Genomic DNA, 27973 nt, shown 5'->3' on the forward strand with positions numbered 1-27973 from the left:
TCAAATTCAAGCAATTGAAATGCAAAGAAGGAGAAAGAGTGAGAATATAAACCAGACACCAGAGCTTTAATTGTCACACTTTTATTAAGGAAACTTCCCCATAATAAGTGAAGAGGTAGTTCATAGTATGTCTAACATACAACAGATTTACAACAGCTATTCATCAGCTGAAATAAGATGTTCTGGGTTGTTTTTTTTAGGACAATGTTAGAAGTGAGACTGGTCACCCCCCATTTATAGATCTTCTAATAAAGAAACTAATACAAATGAAAACCACATCTGATTTACCTCAAAGCCAGTTTGGAGTTTGTCTTTAAGATTAAATAATAAATAAATAACCGTGGCACAGTGATTTGTTTTTAAACCAAACTATGGTAAAGAAAGTCCTCTATCTTTTTTAGTTATCCTGGTATCCATAAAAGACTAATGCTGGATAACTGAAGTTTTAAAAATTCTTCTCTTCAATAATCTAGCATTGAAAGTCATCTTCCCCTGCAAAGTGTTATTTGATATCAGTGACTTAACCATTTTGCAATACAATGTAAGAACATGTATAAACAAAGGAAAAAAGACAAGTCCCTTGACTTTTGAAGAAAATGTCTCACAGAAACACAGAACATCTCTCCAGCCAAGAAATGGAGGCAATGGTAAATCACTTCAGTGATTTGTATTTGAAAAAAGTGAGAACTAAACGTTTTACCAAGACAAAATCTTCAAGATGATTTTTTAAATGATCAAAGAAAGCAAGACAGTTTTATTACTCCTAGTATAAAATCAAACTGAGACCTGTCTAAGATCACATGAGATTATAAACTCTATGGGTACAGGTACTATGTCAATCTTACCTTCATATCCCTAGTGTTTAGCAAAGTACCTGGCAACAGTAGGTGCTTCATAAATGTTTCTTGAGTGACTGAATTAACCCAGAAGCAGTCTCCAACCAAAGAGACCAATCTTATTGGAACCCAGGCTTTCTTAGTCTTCAAACCCATAACAAAAACAGGACATGAATGTTAGCAAAACAAGCACTCCAAATTGAAATTTCCCTGTGATGCAATAATGTTCTTAGATAATATCAAAAACATTGCTTGATATGTTGCATAGAACTGGTACTCTTTGTCTGGGTCACAGAAAAATCAGAATGCTAGGAAATATCATTAGACCAAATAATGAGTGACCTTAAGTATAAGATACCTACTGGTCTTATCACTCAATGGTATTCTCATTTTAAATTTTTGAATGAATGAGAGAAACTATGCCTCAAATCAGTTTCACATGCAAATGCCTCAAATTATAACAACTTTAAAAATTCCATCCTTTTACACAAATTAAGCCTAATTTTTTTTATCTGTGCATGCACTCTCATAGTTTGAAAATGAAACAAAAATTTGATAGAAACTAAAGTTTCCAGATAAAACAGTTTCATATTTGGATCCTTCTCAAATTATTACTTGCCAATAATGCCCTTTCCCTCCCTAATCAACACCCAGCAAATCAGTCATATGCTACTCACTCTAACCAGAAAACAATTAACTAACAAATAAATCCCTCTGTAATATTTGGTGGTAAAGTCTAGGCAGTGTTGGAGAGCCAACAGGGATACACAAAGATGAAACACAAAGCTGAGAGCATTTTGCTAGTAAATTATTCTTGATAATATCCTACATTGTTTTAAGGCTGGGGAAAGTGGGAGGATGTGAAGAGACAGCTCATATTTCGTCACTCATCTTTTGGGCAACCTTGTTCAGGCCACCTCTTTGGGCTCTGAGCCCCAATTTAAAATGAAGAAAGTAGAGAAAATGACCTCTGAAGGTTCTCTGAGGACCTAGCACTCTTTTTACTTAAACCTAACTCATGGGTCAAAAACAAGTAAGGATAAGAAGTTTTGTTTTTTTTTAAGTATAACACATGCTTTAGGAAAAACCGCTGCTTTGTTTTCCATATTGGAAAATCAACTTTGAATTAATGATCTATCACTAAGAGATGACAAGGCGGCACTATGTATCTTAGAGGACAATCTGAATGCAAAAATTTGATTGTCCCTTTCTGACCCACTTAACTTTATTCATCCATTTTTGAAATTAAGGTACACTAGGAATGACACTGTAGAGACTCCTGTAGTACAATGGACAAACTCTGATGGACAGACTCACCTGTCTGATGGCTAACCTCTGAAGCAAAGTCTACCAATTAGTCGCCTTTTAGAGAGACTGTTATACTTCCAAACATTTTAAGTGTGCATGGAACAATCTTGGCTTCAAAAACATCAAAGTATATTACATATTACTTAAAATTATCTGGCCGCCTCTTCATGGGATGGCCAGGAAAACCTCCCTTGTAAGTGCTATCTAATAACCATAGTTCTATCCTTTGTTGATTATAACTACAGTCTTTATGGTGATCCCTAACTATTTGTCAACAGGTGTTGCGGAACAATTCAGTGACATGAAGTTTGGCCATAATACTGTTGTAAAGAGTACCAAATAAACCAAAATTCTTTTTTATAACTAGCTCCAACACAAGTGCAGATGACGGCAGGCAGATTCATTCATTTATCAGACAGATGAATTATCAAAAGGCAACCAGAATTTCTATCACATATCAGGTCAACAGCAGTATCATTTTAAATATCATCCTATGTTCTGCCAAAAAAAAACATATTATGCATTTAGCATAGCATCTTTTAGTGGAGAGTAGATGATGCTGTTATCTTGTTGGTATCTTCAGAATGTGCCTGGTGAAAAGCCTAGAATAGTGTCAGTCTGAGACACAAGTCAATGTTAGGTAAACAAATGACATACTCCCTTGGGAAATGAAAATAAGACACAACACCATAAACAATTCAAAAAAGGAAGGCAACACCACTCCCAGTGGTAAACTGCCTGGTCTATTAGTGCTTTGATTCAGCCCCTGAAACCTGCACAGAGGCTTTGGGGAAGTCAAACTAGCAAAATCACTCCTACAAAGACTTAAGACTACTGCCCCATTCTCAGTCAGGTCTAATTGTGGGCATGAAGCCCCTGTTCAATTCACACAAGTACTATCATTCCTTAAGTTCAGGACAGCTTGGGCTAGTTTACCTGCATCCAGGACCTGGGTTGCATCAGACTGTGACTGACAACCTTTAGAGTCTGTGACTGTTGTACATGCAAAAGAATCAAAATCCACTGTGAGATCTTGCACATTTCTTTCATTGGCATTATCAAAGCTGTTTTTACCATGCAGTTGCTTAAGGTGTTTCCTCAAAACTGGCTTATGTGCAAAAACCATGTCACAATAGTTACACTTATGGGGCTTATCTCCACTGTGAAGGTTAAGATGATCCTGTAAGGAACACTTCTGAGAAAAGGTTTTCCCACAGATCTTACATTGGAAAGGTTTAATGCCGGCATGCACACGCATGTGTCGATGAAGGTTGCCTTTCTGAGTAAAAGTCTTGCCGCAGAGTAGGCACATAAAGAGTTTGTGCATTTTTAAATGGTTGGCGTAGTTCTCCAGGTGACGAAACACCCTGGTACATTTTGGGCACTGGTGATGCCACTGTAGGCCTTTGTCTACACCTCGGATATTAGGCCCAAAGACATCTTTTGAGGCCATGATGATGTTATCACTGCCTGTATAAGAAAGGGCATAATTGTGGAGATGATTTTGTTCTATTTCACTTACTCTGTTTTCCACAGTTGAATTTATCAGGGAGTGCTGGGGCTCTGATGAATGTAAAGCAGAGGGTTCAGAAGAAATAAACTGGTTCTGATCTTTTTTACTTCTAACCTCTGAGACATCCCCAATAGATTCTACCTTAACAATCTGAATATCACTGTCCTCCATATCCATACTGTCTTCAGATGGATGAATACAAGGTGAATCCTGCTTTGGGGAGCCTCTGGCATCTCCCTGTTGTTCTTTTGACTGGGGAGAAGCACTCTGCTGTTCACATCCCTCTTTACTATCCATTGGCTGTTTTGGCTTTATAAACTTCCATAGGGCCTGCGTGCATCGTTCTACAATGTGGCTCATCTGAAGAAAACTTGCAGCAGTCAAGTAATTTACCAGTTCCATCTCAGGGAATTCCAGCACACCACTATAACAGGATAAGAGCAATTGTCTCCCCACTTCGGAACTCTGTAATATGGAGATTTTCACCTCTTTGGAATCATTCAATAAAAACTGGTCTCTTAAGAAGGGGGAACCTGCAGCAAATACAATTTTATGTCCCTGTACCTCAATATCATCTATGAGAACTGTAACATCACAAAATTTATTCTCTTCTCTTAATTTGTTCATTTTTTGTAACATTGAATCTCCATAATTTTCAAACTTGAAGTGAAGGAGATCTGATCTTTCAGACATTTTGGCAGACCTAAAGAACAGAAATGTAAAAAGGTTGAATTTAAGAAAATTCAAACAATTAAGAAACTTGGATTTATTTTCCAAAAACAAATTTGTGTTGTCACATCTGCTAACATGTATCCAAATTAAATTTTTCCTTGAAAGAAGAAGCTACCATAACAGCTTCCAAAGGTAGTTAAAAAATCACCTCTTACCAACTTCAGTGTCAACTGCATCAAAGGAGTGACCATGTATCAGTGTAAATAGCCTGGGCATCCATTCAATTTTTAAAGACCCTTAATACAACAACGGGGCTTGCCTTAGTCCAAGAGTATTTTTTCTCTTCTCAAAAGAGAATTATATCAAGTTTCAAAAGCAAACTAAACCAAAACAAATAAAAACAAAGTAACTAATTTCTTTTCCACGAAACTGGGAATTTAACTGTTTTACAAAGTAAAACAACTCTTTTCCTTTGCTTTGTATTTTAAAGAACTGCAGCTACATTGCTTGCTCCACTCTGGACCAAACCCTCTTCTGTTTAAACTGATGTGAATGTATTCAATCAAGTATTTCTATGAAAAAATGAAAGTCACAGATCTAAAAGGACAAAACTTGGATAGTGTCAAAGACATAAATCTTTATCTTATGCATCCTGGACAAATTTAACTCTGCCCCCCCCCTTTTAACTCCCTTTTAAGAAGCATTTCTTGATATAGAAAAATCAGGTGAGCACTTAGTGGGTACCTGAGTAAGACTAAAATGAAGCTAATCAATCCCTAATTGTTTCAGTTCTTTCCTCTTTGTTATTATGCATTGATCATTACTCATAATCTGGTCTACTAGATTTAGAAACGTTACCTAACTGTTCCCTGGCTTCCAGCTACTATTCCTTCTTCCAACTAATGCACCACTACCAGTTATTTTTATAAAAACACAGACCTAATTATATTCCATTCTTCCTAAAGTCCTTCAGTGCCTTCCCATTACCTCTTGAATATGAACTGATTAATTAAACCTAGTAATAATTAAACACTGGTATAACCTAGTAATAATTAACATAAACACTGGCATACTAAAGTCTGGAGATGTCTTTACCAAAATACACACACAAACACACACACAAAAAACTCTGTATATTACTCCCTTTATATAGAATATCCGTTGGAGAAAGTTTCCATCATCTGGTCCCATATTCTCCAAATGAAAATTTTTATGATCATAACTTGGCTTCCCATGTGTCTCCCTAAAGGGAAGGATGAGTTAGCTATGCCATCATAATTCTAGTCGACCAGTCTTTATAAAAACAATAAGTTGGCATTCTGTGCTTATATATTAGTTTTCTATGAGATCAGGAGATATATCTGGTCTATCTTTAAGAAATAGCTCTACAATCTCAGTGCGCCAACAAATTCACCTTTTCAACAGTGTCAGTTGAGACAGTCAGCTGTTTTTAACCACTTCAGAACCCTGATGCCCAATCTTTATGACCTTACTCTCTAAGACTGTATTATAAAGGCTCATAAAACATTAACTCCTGAAGGCAAAGCCTAGGTCTTATTCTTATTCCTCAGTGCTTGGTGCATGATAGCACTCTTAATTTCAGCCTTAGCAAGTTTGTTTCCTTCGTCTGATATCACCTCTTAGCTAAGTCTGACTTGTCCTTCAGGTTTTACTGAGAGGGCCTTCCCTGACCCCTTAGGACTAGAATAGTTGTCACTACTAGGCCTATGGCGCTCTGAACTTCTATTATAATACTCAAGACACTTTATTAAATACTTATTTAATTATAAACCTTCCCTTCCAAACTGAAAAGTTCTACGACATTAGCGGGAAACATCTCGTATTCACTGAGGCTGAAACAGGGAACTTGGGTCTTCTAGGGCAAAACATTCCTTCTGCTTCAAATTCAAATTTCCTGCAGCCAAACTGCTTGTCCCATTGCTGGTAAACCCTCTTCTGTTCAAACTGGTGTATATCCCATCATCTAATATTGTACTAAATGCTCACCAGGTGCTCAGTTTGCATTTGTTGAACCTATAGGATTAGTTTGACAATGGAAAGAAAAAAATTTTTGTTAGTAAGACCAGCTTAATGTCTGCAGAAGCATTATAGACTTAATGCCATGAGGGCCTAGAGAGGAATGAAAATGGGAATAAGGAGCAAGGAAATGCAATAAAAGATATTTCAAAGAACCTGATAATTGACTGAGAATAGAAAATGAAAAACAGGAATAGATAAACTGAGGAGTTCAGCTGAATGAGAATGTCATTGAAGGAGGGGTGAAATTTAGCCAGGGGAATAATATGGCACAGTAGATTAACAAAAATATACATGCATTAAGTATAAACTTTTCCCTTTCATGATACTGTAAATGTACAAATAATGAAAATCACGATAAAGATAAAAACTGCATTGAGAAGGGATGTAGAAAAGCAAATGTAGCATCAGAGAAAAGACAAAACTAGTTTCTATCAAGATGACGAATATCAAATAAAAAGCAAATATCCAGAAGATGCAAAGAATGTATCAGTAATTTAAAGCAGCAAAATTGGATTATCTCCCAGAGTGAATTGAACAGTGAATAAAAAAGAATTTGCAAAGCCCCCTTGGGGGGATGGTGAGAAAAGGGGAAAATTCAACTTTCCCAAGTGGAGAATTCTTGATATTCTCACAAGCAGTGGGGACAACCAAACCAATAGGCTGAGCCTCCAACCCTGGGGTCTGTTCATATGAAACTTAATCCTGCAAAGGATAGGTTAAGCCTACTTAAAATTAGGCCTAAGAGTCACCCCCTAGAGAACCTCTTTTGTTGCCCACATGTGGCCTCTCTCTCCAGTCAACACAACAAGCAAATGCACCACCCTCCCCCTCTCTATATGGGACATGACTCCCGGGGGTGTGGACCTTCCTGGTAATGTGGGACAGAAATCCTAGAATGAGCTGGGACTCAGCATCAAGGGATTGAGAAAACCTTCTTGACCAAAAGGGGAAAGAGAGAAATGAGACAAAATAAAGTATCAATGGCTGAGAGATTCCAAACAGAGTCGAGAGGTTATCCTGACGCATTAAATAGATATCACCTTGTTAGTTAAGATGTAATGGAGAGGCTGGAGGGAAGTGTCTGAAAATGTAGAGCTGTGTTCCAGTAGCCATGTTTCTTGATGATGACTGTATATAGCTTTTGCAATGTGACTGTGTGATTATGAAAACCTTGTGTCTGATGCTCCTTTTATCTCCCTTATCGACAGATGAGTAACACATACGGAATAAAATAATAGGGGGAACAAATGTTAAAATAAATTAGTAGATTGAAATGCTAGTGATCAATGAAAGGGAGGGGTAAAGGGTATGGTATGTATGAATTTTTTGCTGTTTTCTTTTTATTTTTCTGAATTGATACAAATGTTCTAAGAAATGATCATGATGATGAATATGCAACTATGTAATGATACTGTGAATCACTGATTATATATAGGACGGGATGATCATATGTTAAGAATGTGTTGTTATATTTTTTAAAATTAAAAAATTAATAAATAGAAAATATATAAAATTGCATTATCACTGGTCAGTTTTAGCAATTACAGTAGGTTAACATATTCATTCTGTAAAAGTTAACTATTCTAATTTATAACATGAAATTATAATAAATATAATTGTTTTGAGTAGCCAGAGAAAAATGGTGTTCTTTTTGAGAGTTTAGCTGGTCCCACATGCATTAAAGTACACCACGATCACCCTCGGGTGAGTATTTTCCTCCTCACACCCAAAAATGAGCATTAATTGCTTCCACTATATTAGGACAGCACTCACAAAGCTTTAGACAACTATCCTCAGGGATGTAGTTCCTTGCTGCTCTGCTCCAAAGATGAACGTTTGGATGGTAAGGTTTAGTTCATTCTCCTATCTGTCAATTCTCAAGAGATTAACCAAATATTTAAAGGCACAGGAGGAGCCAAACAGGTATCCCAGGAAAGTGTTTGCTCTGATCTTATCTTGCAGCCCAAGAATTTGAGGAAAATTTACTCTGCTTATTTTAGGAAAGCTTTCCCTAATATGTGTCAGCACACTCTACTATCTCCCTTTGATAAACTCTTTTTTTTCAAACTGTTATACATTTTATTACAGGATTCTATACACAAAGTTTCTAAGAAGAGGATATAATGTGCTGAGTTTTCTAAAGACAGTTAGTCATTAAACCTCCTTTTTTCTCAAGAGAATGTTTAGTGGCAAAGGCATCATCATTATCACCCCTTTGATAAACTCTTATTTCCAGGCCACACAGTTTTTATCCTTTAACTTTTTCCTGCCACTAGTTTCATTTCCAGTAGACTGTTAGTTGCTTGAGGGCAAAGACCAACTGCTTCTCTTTACACAGCTCATTCAACAAAATCCAGCATAATAATTCTTTTTGTTTTTTTGTAATTAGTTTTTAATGTTCCCTATGAAATTATTTTTGAGCCATGGTAGAGATGTTTTTCATTATCTTGATATCTTCTTTTGAGTGTCCTGGGGCACATTTTTTTCTGGGGTTTATCTGCAAAATAGTTTTGACAACCTAAAACCAAATTTTAAACAAACTTTTATGTTTAACTTTTTAAGTAACTAAAATAAAAAGAAATTGTTTTGTTTCTTATGAGGTGGTTTAATTTTATTTAAAAATAAAAGAAATGATAGCTTACTTTACTGAGTCCTTGCTATATGCCAGGTAGAGTGCTAAATGCTTTATCTAAATCGACCCATTTAATCCTCAAAATCCCTATGAGGTAGGTATTATCATCTCCATTTTGCATATGAGGAAATTCAAGTTTGAAGAACCTAAGTAACTTGCCCAACTTGATAGAAGCAGAAAGTGTTAAATGTTAGAGCTGGGACTTGTGCCCATGCATTAGATTACTACACTAGCTGAAGTCTTAGCTTATGGAGAATGTCAAATGTAAAGATTTTGATTTACCTCCTCATATTGGGTATTACAAACACAGAACTAAGAATATCCACTGAGCTGTACATGTATGATTTGTATATTTTTGAGTATTCATGTTATGCTTCAATAAAAGGTTTAAATTAAGGTAAAAAAAAAAAGAACCACTGAGAGCAACATTTGTGTTATTGAGCTGTAGAGTTGTGATTTGTATATACTTTTTGTTATATCTGTTAAACTTCAAAATATTTATGTTTAAAAACAAAACCAAAAGTACAACAAAGTTAAATATGTGTCAAATATACAAGACTTTAATAGTAAGCCATTTATGCATTGGTTCATATTTCTCAGTGCATTTTATGCCCTTAACCTTGTTTTTCCTTTCATTTTCACTTATTTTGACTGTATGTTGTTTTACCATCTTTTGTGCATTCATCTTTGTAGTCTGAAATATGACACCATTTGTAAATACAATAGAGAATCTAAATTATGTATACACTTGACGTCAGAATACTCAAGTATAGGTAATTTCCAAATATAGTAATAATTTTTCACAATATTCAAAAAATCATTCACATAATTCTAGCTTATAGTAGTGCTTCTAGTAACTGAAAAAGAACTGATCAGGTAGAACAGAGACTTGGTCACAATACTCAGTTCATTTTATCCTCAAAATGATTTCCAAATTCTTTCTCTCTCTCCATTCTTACTGTTATTATAATGGTTCAAGCCCTTATCTGTCTCCTGAATCAATCCAAGGGCATAATTCTGTTTCTCCTCCCCCCATCAAGCCACAATTAAACTATCCAGTTACATTTTCAGAACAGATCAGATTATGCCACTGCCTACCGCTTCATCACACAGGAACAAGCAATTCTTTTAGAAAACTCACTAAATTTTCTTTAAATTATTGTTTCAACTGAACATTCAATGGTCAAAGCCTAAGAAATCATGAGATGGTCCAGTTTGTCCTTGAAAGAAACTTAGAAGGCCGCTGAAAACAGGAATAGAACACAATACCAACTGTGGGAAACAAACGAAAATTGTGAAAATTTGCACAACACTAAGCATCAGGAAAGAGACTAGGCTCTTAAACAGACTGCCTCATAAAATATTGCAACACCCAGGAGAGGTTACTATATCTGTCCGCAGCTAGATGATTGTTAAAGTTTCTTCAGACCCTAAGGATCCAAAATCCTTACCTGAAGAGACAAATGGTATATCCTGAATATCAAACTAAAAGGAGAGCAAAAAAGTGGGAATCTTTACTATCATCTTGTATGTCTATTTTCAAGAATCTACTAACTGGATAATAGAAATCAGAAAAGTAGTTGTCTGGTAGTAGAGATAGGCGAATGATTTCTGGAAAAGTGTACAAGGGATCTTTCTGGGGTGATGAAAATGTTTTAATATTTTCATTTGGATGGTGCTTGCATAGCTATATACATTGTCAAAACTCATCGAACTATATATTTAAGATCTGATGAGGGTGGGGAAACTGGGAGGTACAGCCCCTTGGAAGGCAGTGTAGTGGTTCCACAGAAGGCTAGGGGTGGCACTGCCATATGATCCTGAAACCCTGATGCTCAGTATATACCTGGAGGAACTGAGTATAGGGATATGAATGGACATTTGCACTCTGGAGTCTATGGTGGCAGTGTTCACAATCCACAACAAATGGAGGCGGCCTAAGTGTACAATGAGGAGTGGAAGGAAGAACTATGGTGTATACATACAATGGACTACTAAACAGCCGCAAGAAGGAATAAAATTGACAGGCATGAACTAAGTGAATGAACCTTAAAGACGGGACGTTGAATGAAATGCCAGGAAAAAAAAAGACAAATATTATCATCCCTCCCTCATATGGACTAAATATAATATAAAAACTCCATTAACTGAAGTTGAGAGCATGGGTTAAAAGTTGAGGCCTAGGGCAGGCCACAGTGGCTCAGCAGGCATTACCTGACATGCTAGAGACCCGGGTTCGATTCCCGGTGCCTGCCCATGCAAAAAATAAATTAAAAAGCTTGGGGCTATTGTAAAGGGTCCTAGATTGTAAGCTCTTACAGCAGTCACATACATTCATGAGTTGTAACTTATTTCTAAATTCTAAGATACTGAGCTGTCTGTTTATAACCCGGCCATTTCCAGAAACTTTAGGTATTTATTTTACACCTAAGAATCAGAATTAGAGCTCTGAAGCTATGAAAGTCAGCAGAACCCCATACAGGAACTGTTTAAAAAGCTGAAAAAGGGATCTAACTTCAAGAGAGATTTGAATGAAGCTGATCTGGATAGGACTAAAGTAAATCAGAATATAGAGTATGATATGGTCCACATTTTAAAACTTTAACTTGTGTGTTACACCAAAGGGAGAGATGTTGGTGCAGAATTTATGTTTTGGATAGCGCCATGTCCTAATTTCACTTGTATGGTCAGTTTAGTTGAAAATCATATGTACGTGGAATTTTGAATAGGGTGTGAGACTTTGTTGGTTTGTCCATGTTAGTATGATGCCCCAATATACCCCAGAGTAACTTGGGCAGTAAATAAAGAAGTATTTGCAAGGTGCCCTTAGGGGCTTGGGGAAAAAGGAAGAAATATTCAACTGGTATTCTTGCAAGCAGTGGAGATAACCATATAGGCAAGCCCTGGATCTTGGGGCTCACCCCTATGAAACTTATTCCTACAAAGGATAGGCTAAGCCTACTTAAAATTAGGCCTAAAAGGGTGGTGCAAACCTAGTTCAGTGGAAGAATTCTCACCTGCCATGAGGAAGATCTGGGTTCGATTTCCGGACCATGCACCTCCTCAAAAAAAAATAGGCCTAACAGTCACCTGCAGAGCACTTCTTTTGTTGCTTAGATGTGTACTCTCTCTGTAAGTTGATGAAGCAAGTGAACTCACTGCCCTCCCCCTCCTATGTGGGACATTACTCCCAGGGGTGTAAACCTCCCTAGCAATGTGAGACAGAAATCCTGGGATGAGTCAGTCCCGGTATCAAGGGATTGAGAAAGCCTTCTTGACTAAAAGGGGGAAGAGAGAAAAGAGACGAAATAAAGTTTCAGTGGCTGAGAGATTTCAAACTGCATACAGAGGTTATTCTTACACATTATATAGATATCCCTTTTTAGTTTATGGTGTATTGGAGTGGTTAGAGGGAAGTACCTGAAACTGTTGAGCTGTGTTCCAGTGCTTTGATTCTTGAAGACGATTATGTAACAAAATAGCTTTTACAATGTGACTGTGATTGTGAAAACCTTGTGTCTGAAGCTCCTTTTATCTAGGGTATGGAAAGATGAATAAAAACTATGGATTAAAAAATAAACAAATAATGGGGGGTCAAAGGTTAAAATAAATTAGGTAGATGGAAATACTAGTGGTCAATGAGAGGAAGGGGTAAGGGGTATAGTATGTATGAGTTTTTTAATTTCTTAATGTGATGCAAATGTTCTAAAAAATGATCATGGTGATGACTACCCAACTATGTGATGATATTGCAAGCCACTGATTGTATAACATGTATGGATTGTTTGCATGTTGAGATTTATCAATAAAAATATTTTTTTAAAAATCTGTGCATCTTACTCAAAGTATAATGCAAAAAAAAAAGGAAGTTAAGGCAAAAAATCCAGAGATATTTCTATCAGCAATTTCTGAATGTACTACCTCTCAAACCTCAATGCAATAGGTACATTCTCACTTAAGGTCACTTTATCTTTGTTTATATTTATATAGTGTTTCCATTATTTTCATAAGAAATGTGCCAACTGATTAAAAATTTTCCTTTATTCAAGCAGGAGCAATCAAAAAAGAACTGCAAATAAATATTCTAGGTTAGATAATAAAGTTTATTGTTATGCTATGGGCAATAACAAAGTACCCAAGTTTTTTTCTTTTATCTCAAATCTTGTAATAACTAGTGAAAAGAAAAGTTTTTCTATTCTATATAATGAACTCCAAAGCTTTATATCAGTCTGTTTCCTTATCTACCTTATAAAAGTGCCAGTTTTAGAGTGTAGGTCTCTTTCCTAATGCTTAGTTTCATGCCCTTTTGGTTTACTTCCCTTTGTCAGGAACTCAGCTGGTAATGTGCTCCATTCCCGTGTTCAATGGCACTACAAGTTAAAAGAAAAGGGAACTTTTATGAGGTCTGTGAGGAAAACATATAGCTTTGGAATCTTTTACACAGAATAGAAAAGCTTTCTGTTTGTCCCTCAAAAAACACTTTTCAAAATGAAAGCCTTCCTTTCTTTTCTTCTTTGGTTGCTTTCATGACACTACACTCTCAAGTTATCACTCTTTTGTTTTATTTTTAATTATAGATAATATACAGAGAAATATATCCTCCTGGGAACTTTTTTGAACATTGTAAATAAAGTAAAATCCCCTTTTCCCAACTGCTTTTCACTCAATATATAGTTTGTTCTAAATTTGGTCCTTCCAGAACTCCCTTCCCACTCATCTTAAAAATAACATTTCTATATGCCTAGTCATAGAAAATATAAAGTAAATGTATGTTTTTTTTATACATAAACTGTACATATGTTTTATAACAGGCTTTTTCCACTTACTCTATTTGAGAGAAATTTATGTTAAATAAATACAGATCAAATTCATTCTTTTTACACAGAAGTAGGCAAGTTATTTAACTACTGGGCTCAGTTTTCTACCATTCTTTTGCTGGTCAAGGTTTCACTAAATTGTTAAAGGTTAATATCCTTATCCTTCTAAGTTCAGTCCTTGATTTTTTTACTATACTCTTCCAAAGCTTACTTTCCAAGACAGCCAATATGGTATCCCAACATTTTATTATCTCTCTCTGTTAAAAATTCCTGTCAATATCTCCATGACGAACCTTACCCAAACTTAACCTCAATTAAGCTACTGAAAAATACCTTCACTAGTTACTTATCTATTGCTTCAAATGCATAATGCCTAAATTCTTTATCTAAAATTCATTAAGTCAAAAATCAAATTCATGGAGAAAGGCAGAGAGCAGTAGATGTGGAGACAAGGAGAACTGTTATTACACTTTCCCTGTAACAGATAATTACAGAATGGGGAGGTAATAATCATATAAAATTTGAGGGATATTTCAAATTAAGAAACTGGTAAACAGGAAATGGAAGAGGAATGGTCAAGATGACTGCAGGATATTTGGTTTGAATAACTGGCTATCTTTGGTTGGTGTCATTCATTAACCTAGGGAATACTGGAGGAGATGATCATGAGTCTGGTCTTACAAATACTGACTCTGAGAAGTGAGTATGACAGCACAGTTAAGATTCATTAGCTAGTTGGATATAAGGGTCTCAGCTGAAGAGGACACCTGTAGAGTGGAGATAGTAAGTGACAGATCAAGGGTAGAAGTTGACCTAAATTAGCACAGAGTGGAAGAGGGTCTAAGCCAGGAGGAAATAAAATAAAAAACAAATATATAACACAAACATAAATCCAAAACTTACCTTCTTCTCCACCTGGGTCTACTTCCAAGCCTTTCCATTTATTGTCAATAAACCTATCTTTTTTCTTTTTCCTATTCCCTTGACCCCCATATTTAGTCACTGCATTGAGTGGTGGGTAAAACCATGGATTCTGGAACCAGATTTCCTGGGACTGAAATCTGGTCAATGACTTACTAGCTGTGTGACTTTAGGCAAGTTACTTATCTCATCTGCATTTGAGTTTTACCATTTAACTATTAGTAATATTACTTTACAAGTTTGTTGTGGCAAATTAAATGAGTTAATATTTTTAAACAGTTTAGAATATTGCCTGGTAAATGCACTATACGCATTTGTTAGGTAAAGAAATAAAGCACATCAATTTTCTTTGTGCAATCCTTCTATGAGGACTTTTCTCATTTTCTTTTAAAAAAAAACCAGTTGACTTCCCCTTTTCATATACCATAACTTTATCACTCTATTATTATTCTACTAAATTTGCTTTTAAAAAGATCTCTACTAACGGAATGGTCAAAATAGGAATGTTTGCGTTGGTTATGTGTTTTTTGTATTTAAAAAAATAAAAAATAAATTAAAAAAATAATTAGAAAAAAAAAAGATCACTACTGGCCTCAAAAAATATCTTTTTTCCCCCTCATTCCTCAAATGCTCTGTATGAATTGACTCAGGAGACCCTCCTCAAAATTCTCTCCTTTCCAAAAAATGTTTGTTATAAAATTTATATTTTAACTAGAGCATTTCCTAATATAACTCATGTAGATAGTTTGATTGAATGTCATAAGTACTTGGAATCTCAGGTAACACATGAGATTTTGTTGGTTTGTCCAGAGTGATGCCCCGATGAATCCCAGAATGATTTGATCAGTGACTGGAGAGTATTTGCATGCCCCCTTCCGGGAATGGTGAGAGTGGGGAGAAATTCAACTTCCCCAAGTTGAATTCTTGATATTCTCACAAGCAGTGTGGACAACCAAAGCTATAGACTGAGCCCCCAGCCTTGGGGTTTGTTCACATGAAACTTAACAAAGGAAACAAAGTAAAGGTCAAGTCTACTTAAAATTTAGGCCTAAGAGTCATCCCCAAGAGAGCCCCTTTTGTTGCTCAGATGTGGCCTCTCTCTCCAGCCAACATGAGGAGCAGTCTCACCACCCTCCCCCTCTCTGTGTGGGACATGACTCCCAGGGGTGTGGACCTTCTTGGCAATGTGGGACAAAGATCCTGGAACGAGCTGAGACTCAGCATCAAAGGACTGAGAAAAACCCTAGAATGAGCTGAGAATTAACATCAAGGGATTGAGAGAACCTTCTCGACCAAAGGGGGAAGAGTGAAATGAGACAAAGTATCCATGGCTGAGAGATTCCAAACAGAGTCGAGAGGTTATCCTGGAGGTTATTCTTATGCATTAAGTAGATATCACCTTGTTGTTCAAGATGTAGTGGAGAGACTGGAGGGAACTGCCTGAAAATGTAGAGCTGTGTTCCAGTAGCCATGTTTCTTGAGGATGATTGAACAATGATATAGCTTTCACAATGAGACTCTGTGAATATGAAAACCTTATGGCTGATGCTCCTTTTAGCTACTATATCAACAGAAGAGTAGAACATATGGAATAAAAATAAATAATAGGGGGAACAAATGTTAAAATAAATTCAGTTTGAAATGCTAGTGGTAAATGAAAGTGAGGGGTAAGGGGTACGGTATGTATAGTCTTTTTCTCTATTATCATTTTATTTCTTTTTCTGTTGTCTTTTTCTTTTTCTAAATCGATGCAAATGTACTAAGAAATGATGAATATGCAACTATGTGATGATATTAAGAATTACTGATTGTATACGTAGAATGGAATGATATCTTAATGTTTTGTTTGTTAATTTTTTTAATTAACAAAAAAGTTAAAAAAAATAACACTATCTTGGAATAATATATAATGACAAGGTAAAAATTAAAAATATGTTAAATAACAATAGATTATAAAATATTAAAAAAAAATTCTCTCCTTTCGATTTCTGGGACTTCTTGGTTACTAGAACCCTGTACTCTTAAACTTCACCTCCTACTGTGTTTCCGATGCTATTCCTACTACATTGGGAGTTCCTCCTTCTCTTTCTACCTCAAAAATTCAGCCATCCCTTCTAAATATTTCCTTGTTTTTCCATAGTCCTTTCTTGAGGTCAGCTATTCCCATGGCTTCCACCTCTCTGCTGATGACACAAACCCTTTACCTTTAACCTGAGCTACAGATTTACATTTCCCACTCTATGCTGGACAGCTCCAGGTGCATATCCAATTAAATCTTTAATTCAACATATTCAAAAAATGAATCTGTAACTTACACTAAGCTTATGGTTTAATTTCAATAATGGCATTACTAGTCTTTAGGTAGCAAAGGCTAAAACTAGAAATCATCTTTAACATAGATCTCTCTCTCAATGTCCAATTAATCATGGAGTCTGTACACTATTCACTTTGGCATACTTGCCTCCTTTAAAATAACTCTGTCATAATTCTTTTTTTTTTTTTTTTTTTTTTAAGAGAGAGGGAGGAAGGGAAGGAAAGACAGAGAGAAGGAAGGAAGGATGGAAGGAAGGGAAACATCTTTAAACATTTTCTTGTTTTATTGTATTTTGTTTGTTTGTTTGTTTTTTACATGGGCTGGGGCCGGGAATCGAACCGAGGTCCTCCGGCATGGCAGGCAAGCACTTTGCCCGCTGAGCCACCGCGGCCCGCCCCTCTGTCATAATTCTATTTCAGGACTTCAACACCTCTCCCCAAACTGATCCCCTTTAGTCTAGTATTCAGAACTTATAAAGAGATTATTCAACTCAACAACAAAAAGACAACCAATCCAATTACAAAATGGGAAAAAGACTTGAACAGACACTTCTCAGAAGAGGAAATACAAATGGCCAAAAGGCACATGAAGAGATGCTCAATGTCCCTGGCCATTAGAGAAATGCAAATCAAAACCACAATGAGATATCATCTCACACCCACCAGAATGGCCATTATCAACAAAACAGAAAATGACAAGTGCTGGAGAGGATGTGGAGAAAGAGGCACACCTATCCACTGTTGGTGGGAATGTCAAATGGTGCAACCACTGTGGAAGGCAGTTTGGCGGTTCCTCAAAAAGATGAATATAGAATTGCCATATGACCCAGCAATACCATTGCTAGGTATCTACTAGAGGACTTAAGGGCAAAGACACAAACAGACATTTGCACACCAATGTTTATAGCAGCATTATTTACAATTGCAAGGAGATGGAAACAGCCAAAATGTCCATCAACAGACGAGTGGCTAAACAAACTGTGGTATATACATAAAATGGAATATTATGCAGCTCTAAGACAGAATAAACTTATGAAGTATGTAACAACATGGATGGACCTTGAGAACATTATGCTGAGTGAGACTAGCCAAAAACTAAAGGACAAATACTGTATGGTCTCACTGATATGAACTGACATTAATGAATAAACTTTGAATATGTCGTTGGTAACAGAGACCATCAGGAGATAGAAATAGGGTAAGATAGTGGGTAATTGGAGCTGAAGGGATACAGACTGTGCAACAGGACTGGAAACAAAAACTCAGAAATGGACAGCACAATACTACCTAACTGTAATGTAATTATGTTAAAACACTGAAGGAAGCTGCATGTGAGAATGATAGAGGGAGGAGGGCTGGGGACATAAATGAAATCAGAAAGAAAGATAGATGTTAAAGATCGAGACGGTATAATCTAGGAATGCCTAGAGTGTATAATAATAGTGAAATGTACAATGTACAAATTTTAAAAATGTTTTTGCATGAGGAAGAACAAAGGAATGTCATTATTGCAGGGTGCTGAAAATAGATGATAATTAATACTTTAAAATGTCACCTTATGTGTGAGACTAAAGCAAAAAATGTTTATTTGTTATAAAATTTAGATTTTGACTGGGGCATTTCCTAATATAACTAATGTAGATAGTTTGATTGAATGTCATAAGTACTTGGAATCTCAGGTAGCATATGAAATTTTGTCGGTTTGTCCAGAGTGATCCCCCGATGAATCCCAGAATGATTTGATCAGTGACTGGAAAAGTATTTGCAAGCCCTCTTCGCGAAATGGTGAGAGTGGAAAGAAATTCAACTTCCCCAAGTTGAATTCTTGATATTCTCACAAGCAGTGTGGACAACCAAAGCTATAGGCTGAGCCCCCAGCCTTGGGGTTTGTTCACATGAAACTTAACCCCAAAAAGGATAGGTCAAGTCTACTTAAAATTTAGGCCTAAGAGTCACCCCCAAGAGAGCCTCTTTTGTTGCTCAGATGTGGCCTCTCTCTCCAGCCAACATGAGGAGCAGTCTCACCACCCTCCCCCTCTCTGCATGGGACATGACTCCCAGAGGTGTGGGCCTTCCTGGCAACGTGGGACAGAGATCCTGGAATGAGCTGAGACTCAGCATCAAGGGACTGAGAAAAACCCTAGAATGAGCTGAGAATTAACATCAAGGGATTGAGAGAAACTTCTGGACCAAAAGGGGGAAGAGTAAAATGAGACAAAGTGTCAATGGCTGAGAGATTCCAAACAGACTCCAGAGGTTATCCTGGAGGTTATTCTTATGCATTAAGTAGATATCACCTTGTTGTTCAAGATGTAGCAGAGAGGCTGGAGGGAACTGCCTGAAAATGTAGAGCTGTGTTCCAGTAGCCATGTTTCTTGAGGATGATTGAACAATGATATAGCTTTCACAATGAGACTCTGTGAATATGAAAACCTTATGTCTGATGCTCCTTTTAGCTACTATATCAACAGAAGAGTAGAACATACGGAATAAAAATAAATAATAGGGGGAACAAATATTAAAATAAATTCAGTTTGAAATGCTAGTGGTAAATGAAAGCAAGGGGTAAGGGGTATGGTATGTATAGTCTTTTTTTTCTCTATTATCATTTTATTTCTTTTTCTGTTGTCTTTTTCTTTTTCTAAATCAATGCAAATGTACTAAGAAATGATGAATATGCAACTATGTGATGATATTAAGAATTACTGATTGTATATGTAGAATGGAATGATATCTAAATGTCATTTGTTAATTTTTTTAATTAATAAAAAAAGTTTAAAAAACAAAACAAAAAAACCTGATCCCCTTTAAAAGCATCTCCAATACAAGACCCTGAGATTTAGTGAAAAAATCCAGAATCAGTTTATGAATATCTCTTTTCCATAAGCTGACCTCCAAAATGAAATGAATATCTACAGTACAAATATGGCGATATCAGTCTCCTGTCCAAACTCTTAAAAAACTACTTATCTCCTTTAGGATTAAGCCTTTCACATCTGGACTTCAGTCTATTTTTTCAACCTTATAGTCTATCCTATGCACAAGACACCCCCTTGCCCTCCACTTCACACACAAGTTATGCTCAGTCACTTCACCATGGCATTGCAACTATTTCTGCAGCCTGAAAAGTTCTTCTCCACCTTATCCTCTCCACAAAGTACAATTCAGATGTAACTTTCTGAAACCTTCCTAGCAACTGTCCCATAATCACATACTTATGATTAATATATAAATCGCAGGAGCACTTATTTGTTATATCTGACTCCCAAACTTGAACCTGAAAATTGGAATTGTATCTTATGAATTCCCAGTACCTGACCTAGCTTCAGTTATATAAAAGGAGCCATGGCAAAAAGTCGACTTAAGGAAAAACAGTAATCTGGGTCAGTATTCTAGTGACGATCGTGTGCTGGCACTGAGGTCTTGCCTAGGGCAGGTTTCCCAGGCTCGTTTTCCCAGGGCCTTGTTCTCCAAAATGCCATTGTCGGGCGTCTAGCCTCAGCTGGGGTCCCAGGAGGCGGTCCCTCGGGCATCCTTAGGCTCCCCACTCCAGACGCAAGGAAGGGAAAGGGGCGGGGCACAGCGTGAGCCAGACCTTAAGCACCCTGGGCCTAGGCCAGCCAGCCCCAAGGTTCCCATCCCAGTGCGGGCCCCCGCCGAACCACGGCCCCAAGGGGGCTCCATCTTGAGAGACCCTGCACCCCCGCCCGGTGCTCCAGCCGCCTCCGCACTTACAGACCCTGGGGAAGGCCGCAGTCAGGATCCTGCACCACCAGGAGCTCCGGCCCCTCGGGGCTCCGGGAAGGGGGAGGGGCGGGGAACCCAAGCCAAAGGGGGACCCAACGGAACCGGAAGGGCAGCCCTTGCCGGACAAAGACAACTTCCAGGTCCCATGGTCCTCTCCGCCAATTGGAGGGCGACAAGGACTTTACGCGCTGTGGGCGGGCCATGGGCTGTGTGACTAGGGGTTCCCGCCCCAGCCTCTCAACTGAGTGGCTTCTAGGTGCACGGCCTCTGAGCTTGTGAGTTTAACCTCTTGTCGCTTGGCGAGGGTCCGTTTTTCTGGGACCACTTCTCAGTGGCTTCTCTTGGATTGACCCGCAGGGCGCCTCCGCGACTTGGTTTCTGAAAGCCTCTCCCGCCTAGGCGTGTGGACTTGCTGCGCTGAGGCTTTCAGAGCAGGCGTGTTAACTCGCCTTGCTTTTGGATGTTGGTGATTTTCAGGAATCCTGCCTTGATGCTCTTTCGCCTCACTACGCACTTCCTGGCTGATCTTTTACTTTCCCGTGGCTTCTATTTGCAAAAAACATGCAGTCAGTTTACAGAATTCTGTCCAGCCCAGACAGCTTCCCTGAGTTCCAAAACTGCCTAGAAGACATATCCAATTGGTTGTCTCAATGTTAATGTACCTGTTACTTATCTCAAGTTCATCTGTAAGCATAGACTGCCCCTCTTCTCTAGTCCTGTGTTGGTGAACCGCATCATCCACGAGGTCCTCTCCTTTGTCTTAGAATCTCGATGGTCTTAGAATTCTTTTTCCTCACCTCCTCACTAATCCAATTGCTGGGGATTGGATTCGTGGATTTTTGCTGTTTATTTAAAAAAAACCTCTCGGAAACTTCCCTCTTTTTCATTTCTTCTTCCCTAATTTAAGCCTTCTTCATGTTAGGCTGTCTCCAAAACTGTTGCCTACTCTACTGATATCAAAATGAACTTGTAAAGAACCCAAACCTGATGTTTTCTAAGGGTACACATATGTCTATAGATTGAACTTCAGTTTCCTTATTTTAACATTCAAAAACCTTTTCTTTCTGGCCCAGCCTACTGAATGGCTTCATTGTACACCAGCTCTACATCCACCATTACACACTTGTCTGGGCCCAGACCAAGTTCATGCAAAGCACAGGATGGTGCTGCTGTGAGATTGAAGAACTCACGAAGCACAGAAGTAGACACAGATTTACTATGAACAGGAGAAATTCTCCCGTGGTGGCTGGTCCAGAGGGATAGCTTTCCACAAGGGACAGGAGTACAAAGGGCAATATGTATATGATTGTAGAACAAAAACATTCCATATAGTATGAGGACATCAGGCCTTTAGTATAATCATTAAAGGCTTAAGAACTGATGTTTTACTAAGATTAACGTTAAAGACTAAGATACAATCAATGCTGTTTTACACCCATGATTAAATCATTTTCCTTAGGGGTAGTTGTTTAGTTTTTCGACCTTTAACCTGGTTAAGTAGTCTTGTTATATGCTTGAGGTCTTATTTCCTTTTAGGAGGGGGTTTAGGCCCTGGGCTGCCACAACACCCTAACCATATGTTCTACAGTAGGGAGTCAAATACTATAAAAGCATTAGGCATATTTGGAAACCAAAATTAGTTTTCTATGAATGAATAAGATATTAGCAAGTGGTAAGCATCAAAATGGACTCTATAAATTTATATTTAAAACGTAGCCCAGGATAAAAACAGCATCACTTGTTCCAGAGGACAAAGTTAGCATTGCTAACCACATATTATGCATCTAACATAACGAAACATGAAGTACATACAACACATCACCTGTGATGTGTGTTAGCCCAAGATGTTTGACTTGAATCTACTGAGCCTTGAGATAATAACTTCCGGTTTCCAGAAAATACGAGGTCTAGTGGAACAAACTAAATGACCCTTTGAAGCAATTATTCACATCTAAATGGTGGGAAATTTTGCACTTCCAAGTGGCCTAGTCTCTTCAATAAACTGTCATTTTTTTCTTTCCTTCTTAAGAGTTAGATTTAAGAAGACTTATCTGTAGCCAGATACAATTTGTGGCTCTGGATTTGATCCCGATTTGGGAAACTAGGTAAAAAATTTACTTGGAGGGTAGGCCACAGATGGTGGCTCAGCAGGCAGAGTTCTCACCTACCATGCCGGAGACCTGGGTTCAATTACTGGTGCCTGCCCATGCAAAAAACAACCAAACTTGGATTGGCTGAGATGATACTATTAAATTGTGAAGGCCAGCTGTAAAGAATATTTTTGAGTTGACAGAAAATTTGAATATGGTCTAGGAATTGGATGAGAGGAAATTTTACTGAAATGAAAAGATAGCTATTGTTAACTGAATAAAAAGGCAGATTAGAAAATAGCGTGATCTCATTTTACAACTTTTCTTAAATTGTGAAATATATACACAAAAAAACAATACATTTTGAAGTACAGTTTAGCAAGCAGTTATAGAACAGATTTTAAAGTCTGGCATGGGTTACAGTTCCATTTTTCATCTAGCTACTCCAAGACACTAGAAACCAAAAGAAATATCAGTATAATGATTTAGCAGTCATACTTATTTGTTAAATTTTATTTTCTCTGTTATACTCCTCCTTCTCGTTAAATAACATATATACATAAAAGCAATAAATTTCAAACTACATCACGACATTAGTTGTAGAATACATCTCAGAGTCTGGTATGGGTTACAATTCCACAATTTTAGGTTTTTATTTCTAGCTGCTCTGAGGTACAGGAGGCTAAAAGATATATTAGTATAATGATTAAGCACTCATATAGTCATTTGTTAAACCTGATCTCTGCATAACTCCACCATCACCTTGATCTTTTTTCTACTCTTCAGAAATATTTGGGGTATTCCCATTCTAACTTTTTCACGTTAAAAGGGGCTGTTGATAATACGGGATACGGAGATGGAGATAGTTGATGTTCTGGAAAGGCTGGCCCCTCTGCATTTCAAGACTTATCTGGAGGTTGTAGGTTTTGGGGAGTTAACCCTAGTGCATGGAACCTTTGTAAAATCTTACATAATGCCTTGGTATTCCTTAGGCTTGGCAGGAATTGTTTTGTTTGGGGTTTGGCAAGGTACGATAGGTAATCATTTCTAACTGAAGTATGCATGAGAGTGACCTCCAGTGTAGCCTCTCAACTCTATTTGACCTCTCTCAGCCAATGATACCTTATTTGTTATACTTCTTTTCTCCCTTTTGGTCAGAATGGCATTGTTGATCCCATAATGCCAGGGCCAGCCTCATCCCTGTGGGTCATCTCCCACACCACCAGGGAAACTTTCATCCCTGGATGTCATGTCCCATGTAGCAGGGAGAGCAATGGTTTCACTTGCAGAGTTGGGCTTAGAGAGAGAAAGGCCACATCTGATCAACAAAAGAGGTGCTCCTGAGGTGACTCTAAGGCATACCTGTAGGAAGGCTGAGTTTCTCTGCTACATACATATGCTTCATAAGAGCAAGCCTCAAGATCAAGAGCTTGGCCTATTGATTATGGTGTCTCTAATGTTTGACACAGTATCTGGGGTTCCCCCATTGTAAAGTTTAATAATTCCATAATTTTTCTCCCATCCCTCAAGAGACTTTGCCAATACTTTTTATCTGCTTAATATACTCTGGGATGTATCCAGACATTACATTAAGCTATACAGGATTAAAGGCTTATTCTTACTCTGAGCTCCGTGTGTTTGGATTGTTTAAATGATGTGATCTCATTTTGAAAATATGTAAACACACACACAGCAGGATATGCACTAAGGTATTAACAGTTGTGATCCCTGGTGGTAACAGTGTGGTGTTCTGAATTTATTTTAGCTTGTCTGTGTTTTCTATTTTTCTCCAAGGCACCTGTAGTGATTCTGAAATAAAGTTTTATGTTAAAATGTATGTTAACTGATAAGCCTGGCATCAGCACCATGGGATTGACATTGTCATTCTGACTAAAAGGGGGAAAAGAAGTGTAACAAATAGGGTGTTGTGTCAGTGGCTGAGAGAGTTCAAATGGAGTTAGAGGCTACTTTGGAGGCTACTCTTACCCAAGCTTCAGTTAGACACTGCTACCTATCGTAGTTGGCCAAACCCCAAACAAGGCCATTCCTGCCAACCATAAAGAAAACCTACAGTGTTATCCTAAAGAACATCTAGGGCGTTATATGAAATTCTACAAAGGTTCCAAGCACTAGGAAAGTAATCCAGAAACCTACAGATGGGTCCCTAGACCAGATAAGTCCTGAAATGCAGAGAGGCCAGTCTCTCCAGAACAGTGACTAGTTCCATCTCCATATCCCATATTACTGACAGCCCCTTCAAACATGGAAAAGATGTAGTAGTCATGGCCCAAAAACCTGGGAAGAGGGAGAAGGATCAAAGGAGATGGGAGAGTTGTACAGAGAAGGTAAAGTTTAACAAATGAGTATGATGGCTGAGTCATTATATTGATGTTTCTTTTAGTCTCCAGTGCCTTGAGGCAGTTAGAAATAAAAACCTAAAATTGTGGAATTGTGACCCATACTAAACTCTGAAATCCGTTCTACAATTGTTGGAGTATGCTTTGAAATTTATTGCTTTTTTGTATATATATTATTTTTCACAAAAAAGAAAAAAGTCAATTGTGATGATACATGCACAGCTATATGATGATAGTGTGAACCACTGTACACTTTGGATGATTACATGGTATATGAATATATAATATATATCAGTAAAAATGCATTAAAATTAAAAAAGGATGTCAAGATTTATGTAAATATTGGTGTCTACATATGAATCAAGAAATGCATGAAAAATGGACACCAAAATATTTAAATAAATTAAATATTAAAATATTTTGTTAGGATTTCAGATTTTACTTTCTTCCTAATACTTTATCTAATATTTGAATACTTTACATATGTGTGTATTATTTATTATTAAGTAACAAATAATACTATTTTCATGAGGTAGGGGTATGCAACTAAATCTATTGTTAAGATGGGTCACAAAGAGGACTGCAACAGAGCACAGTTGTTGGTTTGTCTTTGGTTGATTTCCATGCAATAGCCACTGAAAAACATTTCAAATGACTCATCTTCAGGAAAAGAGGATAATACCACTTGAATAAAGAATAGTGACAAGTAACAGGCTGTAAAAATATTTTATATGTCAAAACTTAAGTAGCGCCCAATCAACAATCACTACCTTTGTTATGGATATATCCTTTTCTTCCCAGATACACTGTAAATTCATTAAAGACATGTACTTTAAACATTATATTGCCAATGCTCTGTATTTTCACTTTTGAAAGATTTCTGAATAAAATTCCAGCCTCATCTCTGAGTAACACTCCAAAACAACCTTGGTCATTTCTGACCTCTTTTGTGTATGTGAAGTACCACAAGGCAGCTGTGTGTAGGCAGTGGCCCAGACTTTGGAGTCAGAAGTTTTGACTGTGACACCGAGGAAACGTGGGGTTCTCTGTCCAATGCATATAACAGAAATGCTATTAGAAAACTGTGGGGCCTGGGGCACCAGTAGCGCAGAGGGAAACCCGGTTGCCCCGCCTCTGGACTAAAAGGGTAGTGGCTGCAAAAGGCTCGATTACCGTGTTTACCTGTTCCCACCAGGCTGCAGAACTTTGGGCAACTGGAGTCCTTATTCTTTACGGTCATCACTGTACCACCAGTTTCGCCAAACTGATACCGATCAAAGGTGAGGTTCTTTGACAGAAGCGTTTAACAGCCTATCTATGACGCCCGGGTTCCAAAAGAAGAAAGAGTTTATTGCTACATGAAGCAAGGAGAACAGACGACCTGTTGGCCTAAAATCTCTCTCCATGAGTCTAAGGAGTTTACGGTTTTATGGATTCAAACAAGGAGAGATGGAGTTATTACTATTACAACAAAAAATATAAAGGTCTACAATTTACAAATGTAAAGGAGCAGAGCTAAACTAGAACTAAGCTAAACTAACCATTACAGTAGCAAGTAGCTAAAAATTACAAATATAAAGTAGTGGAACTAAGCTAGAAGTAAGCTAAAATAACCATGACAGTAACAACGCTACAGTCCTCCTTTAGTGTTGGGCTGACTCAAGTTTCTTCATTAACATTATAATCTTCAGTAACAGTTATTATAAGACTCCGAAGTTGTAAAACAGGGCAAGGGGGTATAAGCAGGCGCAGTCAAGAGGATTTACAATTTGCAATTCAGTGGGTTTCAGTAATTTCAGCTATTTCCTTTTGGCTATTATACATTACATTAGAAAGTAAGAAAAAGGCATCTATATACTACAACTTCTAGACTGAATTTTATAACAACGCCTTTGTAAAACAAAAAAACCCATACCTTTCTCGCAGGTTTGTGGTAAAGCCGAAAGGAGATACCCGTAAATAGACCTACCATAATCCCTCGCACTCTGCACCCAGAATAAACAGGTGAGTTAAGTCGCACTGTGAAATGCTCCTTTTCAAATAGCGCTTGAACCTGAAAGTTGAGCAGGAGGAGACTTGGCTCCACTTCGTGTACTCCGTAGAGTCGTACCCCCTACTAGACTCAGCAGGTGCCACTAGCCCAGCTACCTTCCATCACCAGTTCCACTCCGAGTCCCGGCTGCAGCAGACCCTGACCTAACAACCCTACGTCCAGCTCCCAAAGCGTACGCTACACGCAGGCGCAGAGTCCTGGGGCGGGCTAAATGCTCAGGCGGGGCTTCGCGGAAAGGAAACCCTCGCCTCCTAGTGTTGGGCCAATGAGAGCTCTCAGTTTAGTCGACAGCCTATAAGATGGAACAGAGGGCGGGGCAAAGGGCGGAAGGAGCTGCTCTCACGTGAGTAGGGGGCGGGTGGGAGGGGAGAGGGCGGCTCGGGAGGCCAAGGCGGTGAAGCCTCCGGGACGGCGGGCGGCGGCGGAGGAGGCGGCGGGTCGGGTAGGGTCGCATTTCCCTTCCCTTTATTCCCACCTTCTTATCCACCAACCCCTCGGGGCTAGCTTCTGACGGTTCTGCAGGTAGCCATGCTGTTTTCTCATTCTGCAGTCTGGGCTAGTGAGGCTGCGCTCAGTTCCCTCGACGGGCCGGCCTCTGAGGGGAGCCGTGATTGGGTGGGGGGAGGGCGAACGGGAGCTGCGACGGAAGGGCAGCGCATGCGCAGGCGACGACG

General features: G+C 38.1%; 3 protein-coding genes across 15 annotated transcripts in view; 1 reads left to right on the top strand and 2 right to left on the bottom strand.

The window, feature by feature from the left end:
• Positions 1-26531, bottom strand: part of ZBTB6 (zinc finger and BTB domain containing 6) — a 32636-nt gene extending 6105 nt beyond the window's left edge. The window contains exon 1 of one of the 3 annotated variants that reach the window (XM_077144286.1): positions 26429-26531. The gene's annotated coding sequence lies outside the window, so the exon portion shown is untranslated. Of the gene's footprint in view, positions 1-20787; positions 20864-26428 lie in introns of those variants that run through there. The other 2 variants (XM_077144295.1, XM_077144305.1) reach the window with 2 other exon arrangements.
• ZBTB26 (zinc finger and BTB domain containing 26) lies at positions 66-27899 on the bottom strand. 8 transcript variants are annotated; one of them, XM_077144232.1, is made up of 4 exons: positions 26429-26534; positions 21462-21641; positions 21249-21345; positions 66-4360 (listed from the first exon to the last, which is right to left on the bottom strand). In XM_077144232.1, exon 4 carries the CDS (start codon positions 4348-4350, stop codon positions 3025-3027), a length of 1326 nt encoding a protein of 441 aa, XP_077000347.1. In that variant the 5' UTR covers positions 4351-4360; positions 21249-21345; positions 21462-21641; positions 26429-26534; the 3' UTR covers positions 66-3024. The 8 variants fall into 8 exon arrangements, with proteins under 8 accessions (XP_077000347.1, XP_077000373.1, XP_077000339.1 ...); XM_077144258.1 differs by lacking the exons at positions 21249-21345; positions 21462-21641; positions 26429-26534 and adding exons at positions 27216-27299; positions 27395-27538; XM_077144224.1 differs by lacking the exon at positions 21249-21345.
• RABGAP1 (RAB GTPase activating protein 1) overlaps positions 27653-27973 on the top strand; it is a 241405-nt gene continuing 241084 nt past the window's right edge. For 3 of the 4 annotated variants that reach the window (XM_077144151.1, XM_077144178.1, XM_077144188.1), the window contains exon 1: positions 27653-27741. The gene's annotated coding sequence lies outside the window, so the exon portion shown is untranslated. Of the gene's footprint in view, positions 27742-27779; positions 27822-27973 lie in introns of those variants that run through there. The other variant, XM_077144168.1, reaches the window with a different exon arrangement.

The sequence above is a fragment of the Tamandua tetradactyla genome, chromosome 2, assembly GCF_023851605.1.
Source record: "Tamandua tetradactyla isolate mTamTet1 chromosome 2, mTamTet1.pri, whole genome shotgun sequence".
NCBI classification, from domain to species: domain Eukaryota; kingdom Metazoa; phylum Chordata; class Mammalia; order Pilosa; family Myrmecophagidae; genus Tamandua; species Tamandua tetradactyla.

Coding starts and splice junctions, on each gene's coding strand:
- ZBTB26 (XM_077144212.1), bottom strand. CDS start 21,002: ATGGCCCGCCCACAGCGCGTAAAGTCCTTGTCGCCCTCCAATTGGCGG. Junction 4,361..20,787: donor TGCGGCCTTCCCCAGGGTCT/GTAAGTGCGGAG, acceptor TCTGTTCTTTAG/GTCTGCCAAAATGTCTGAAA.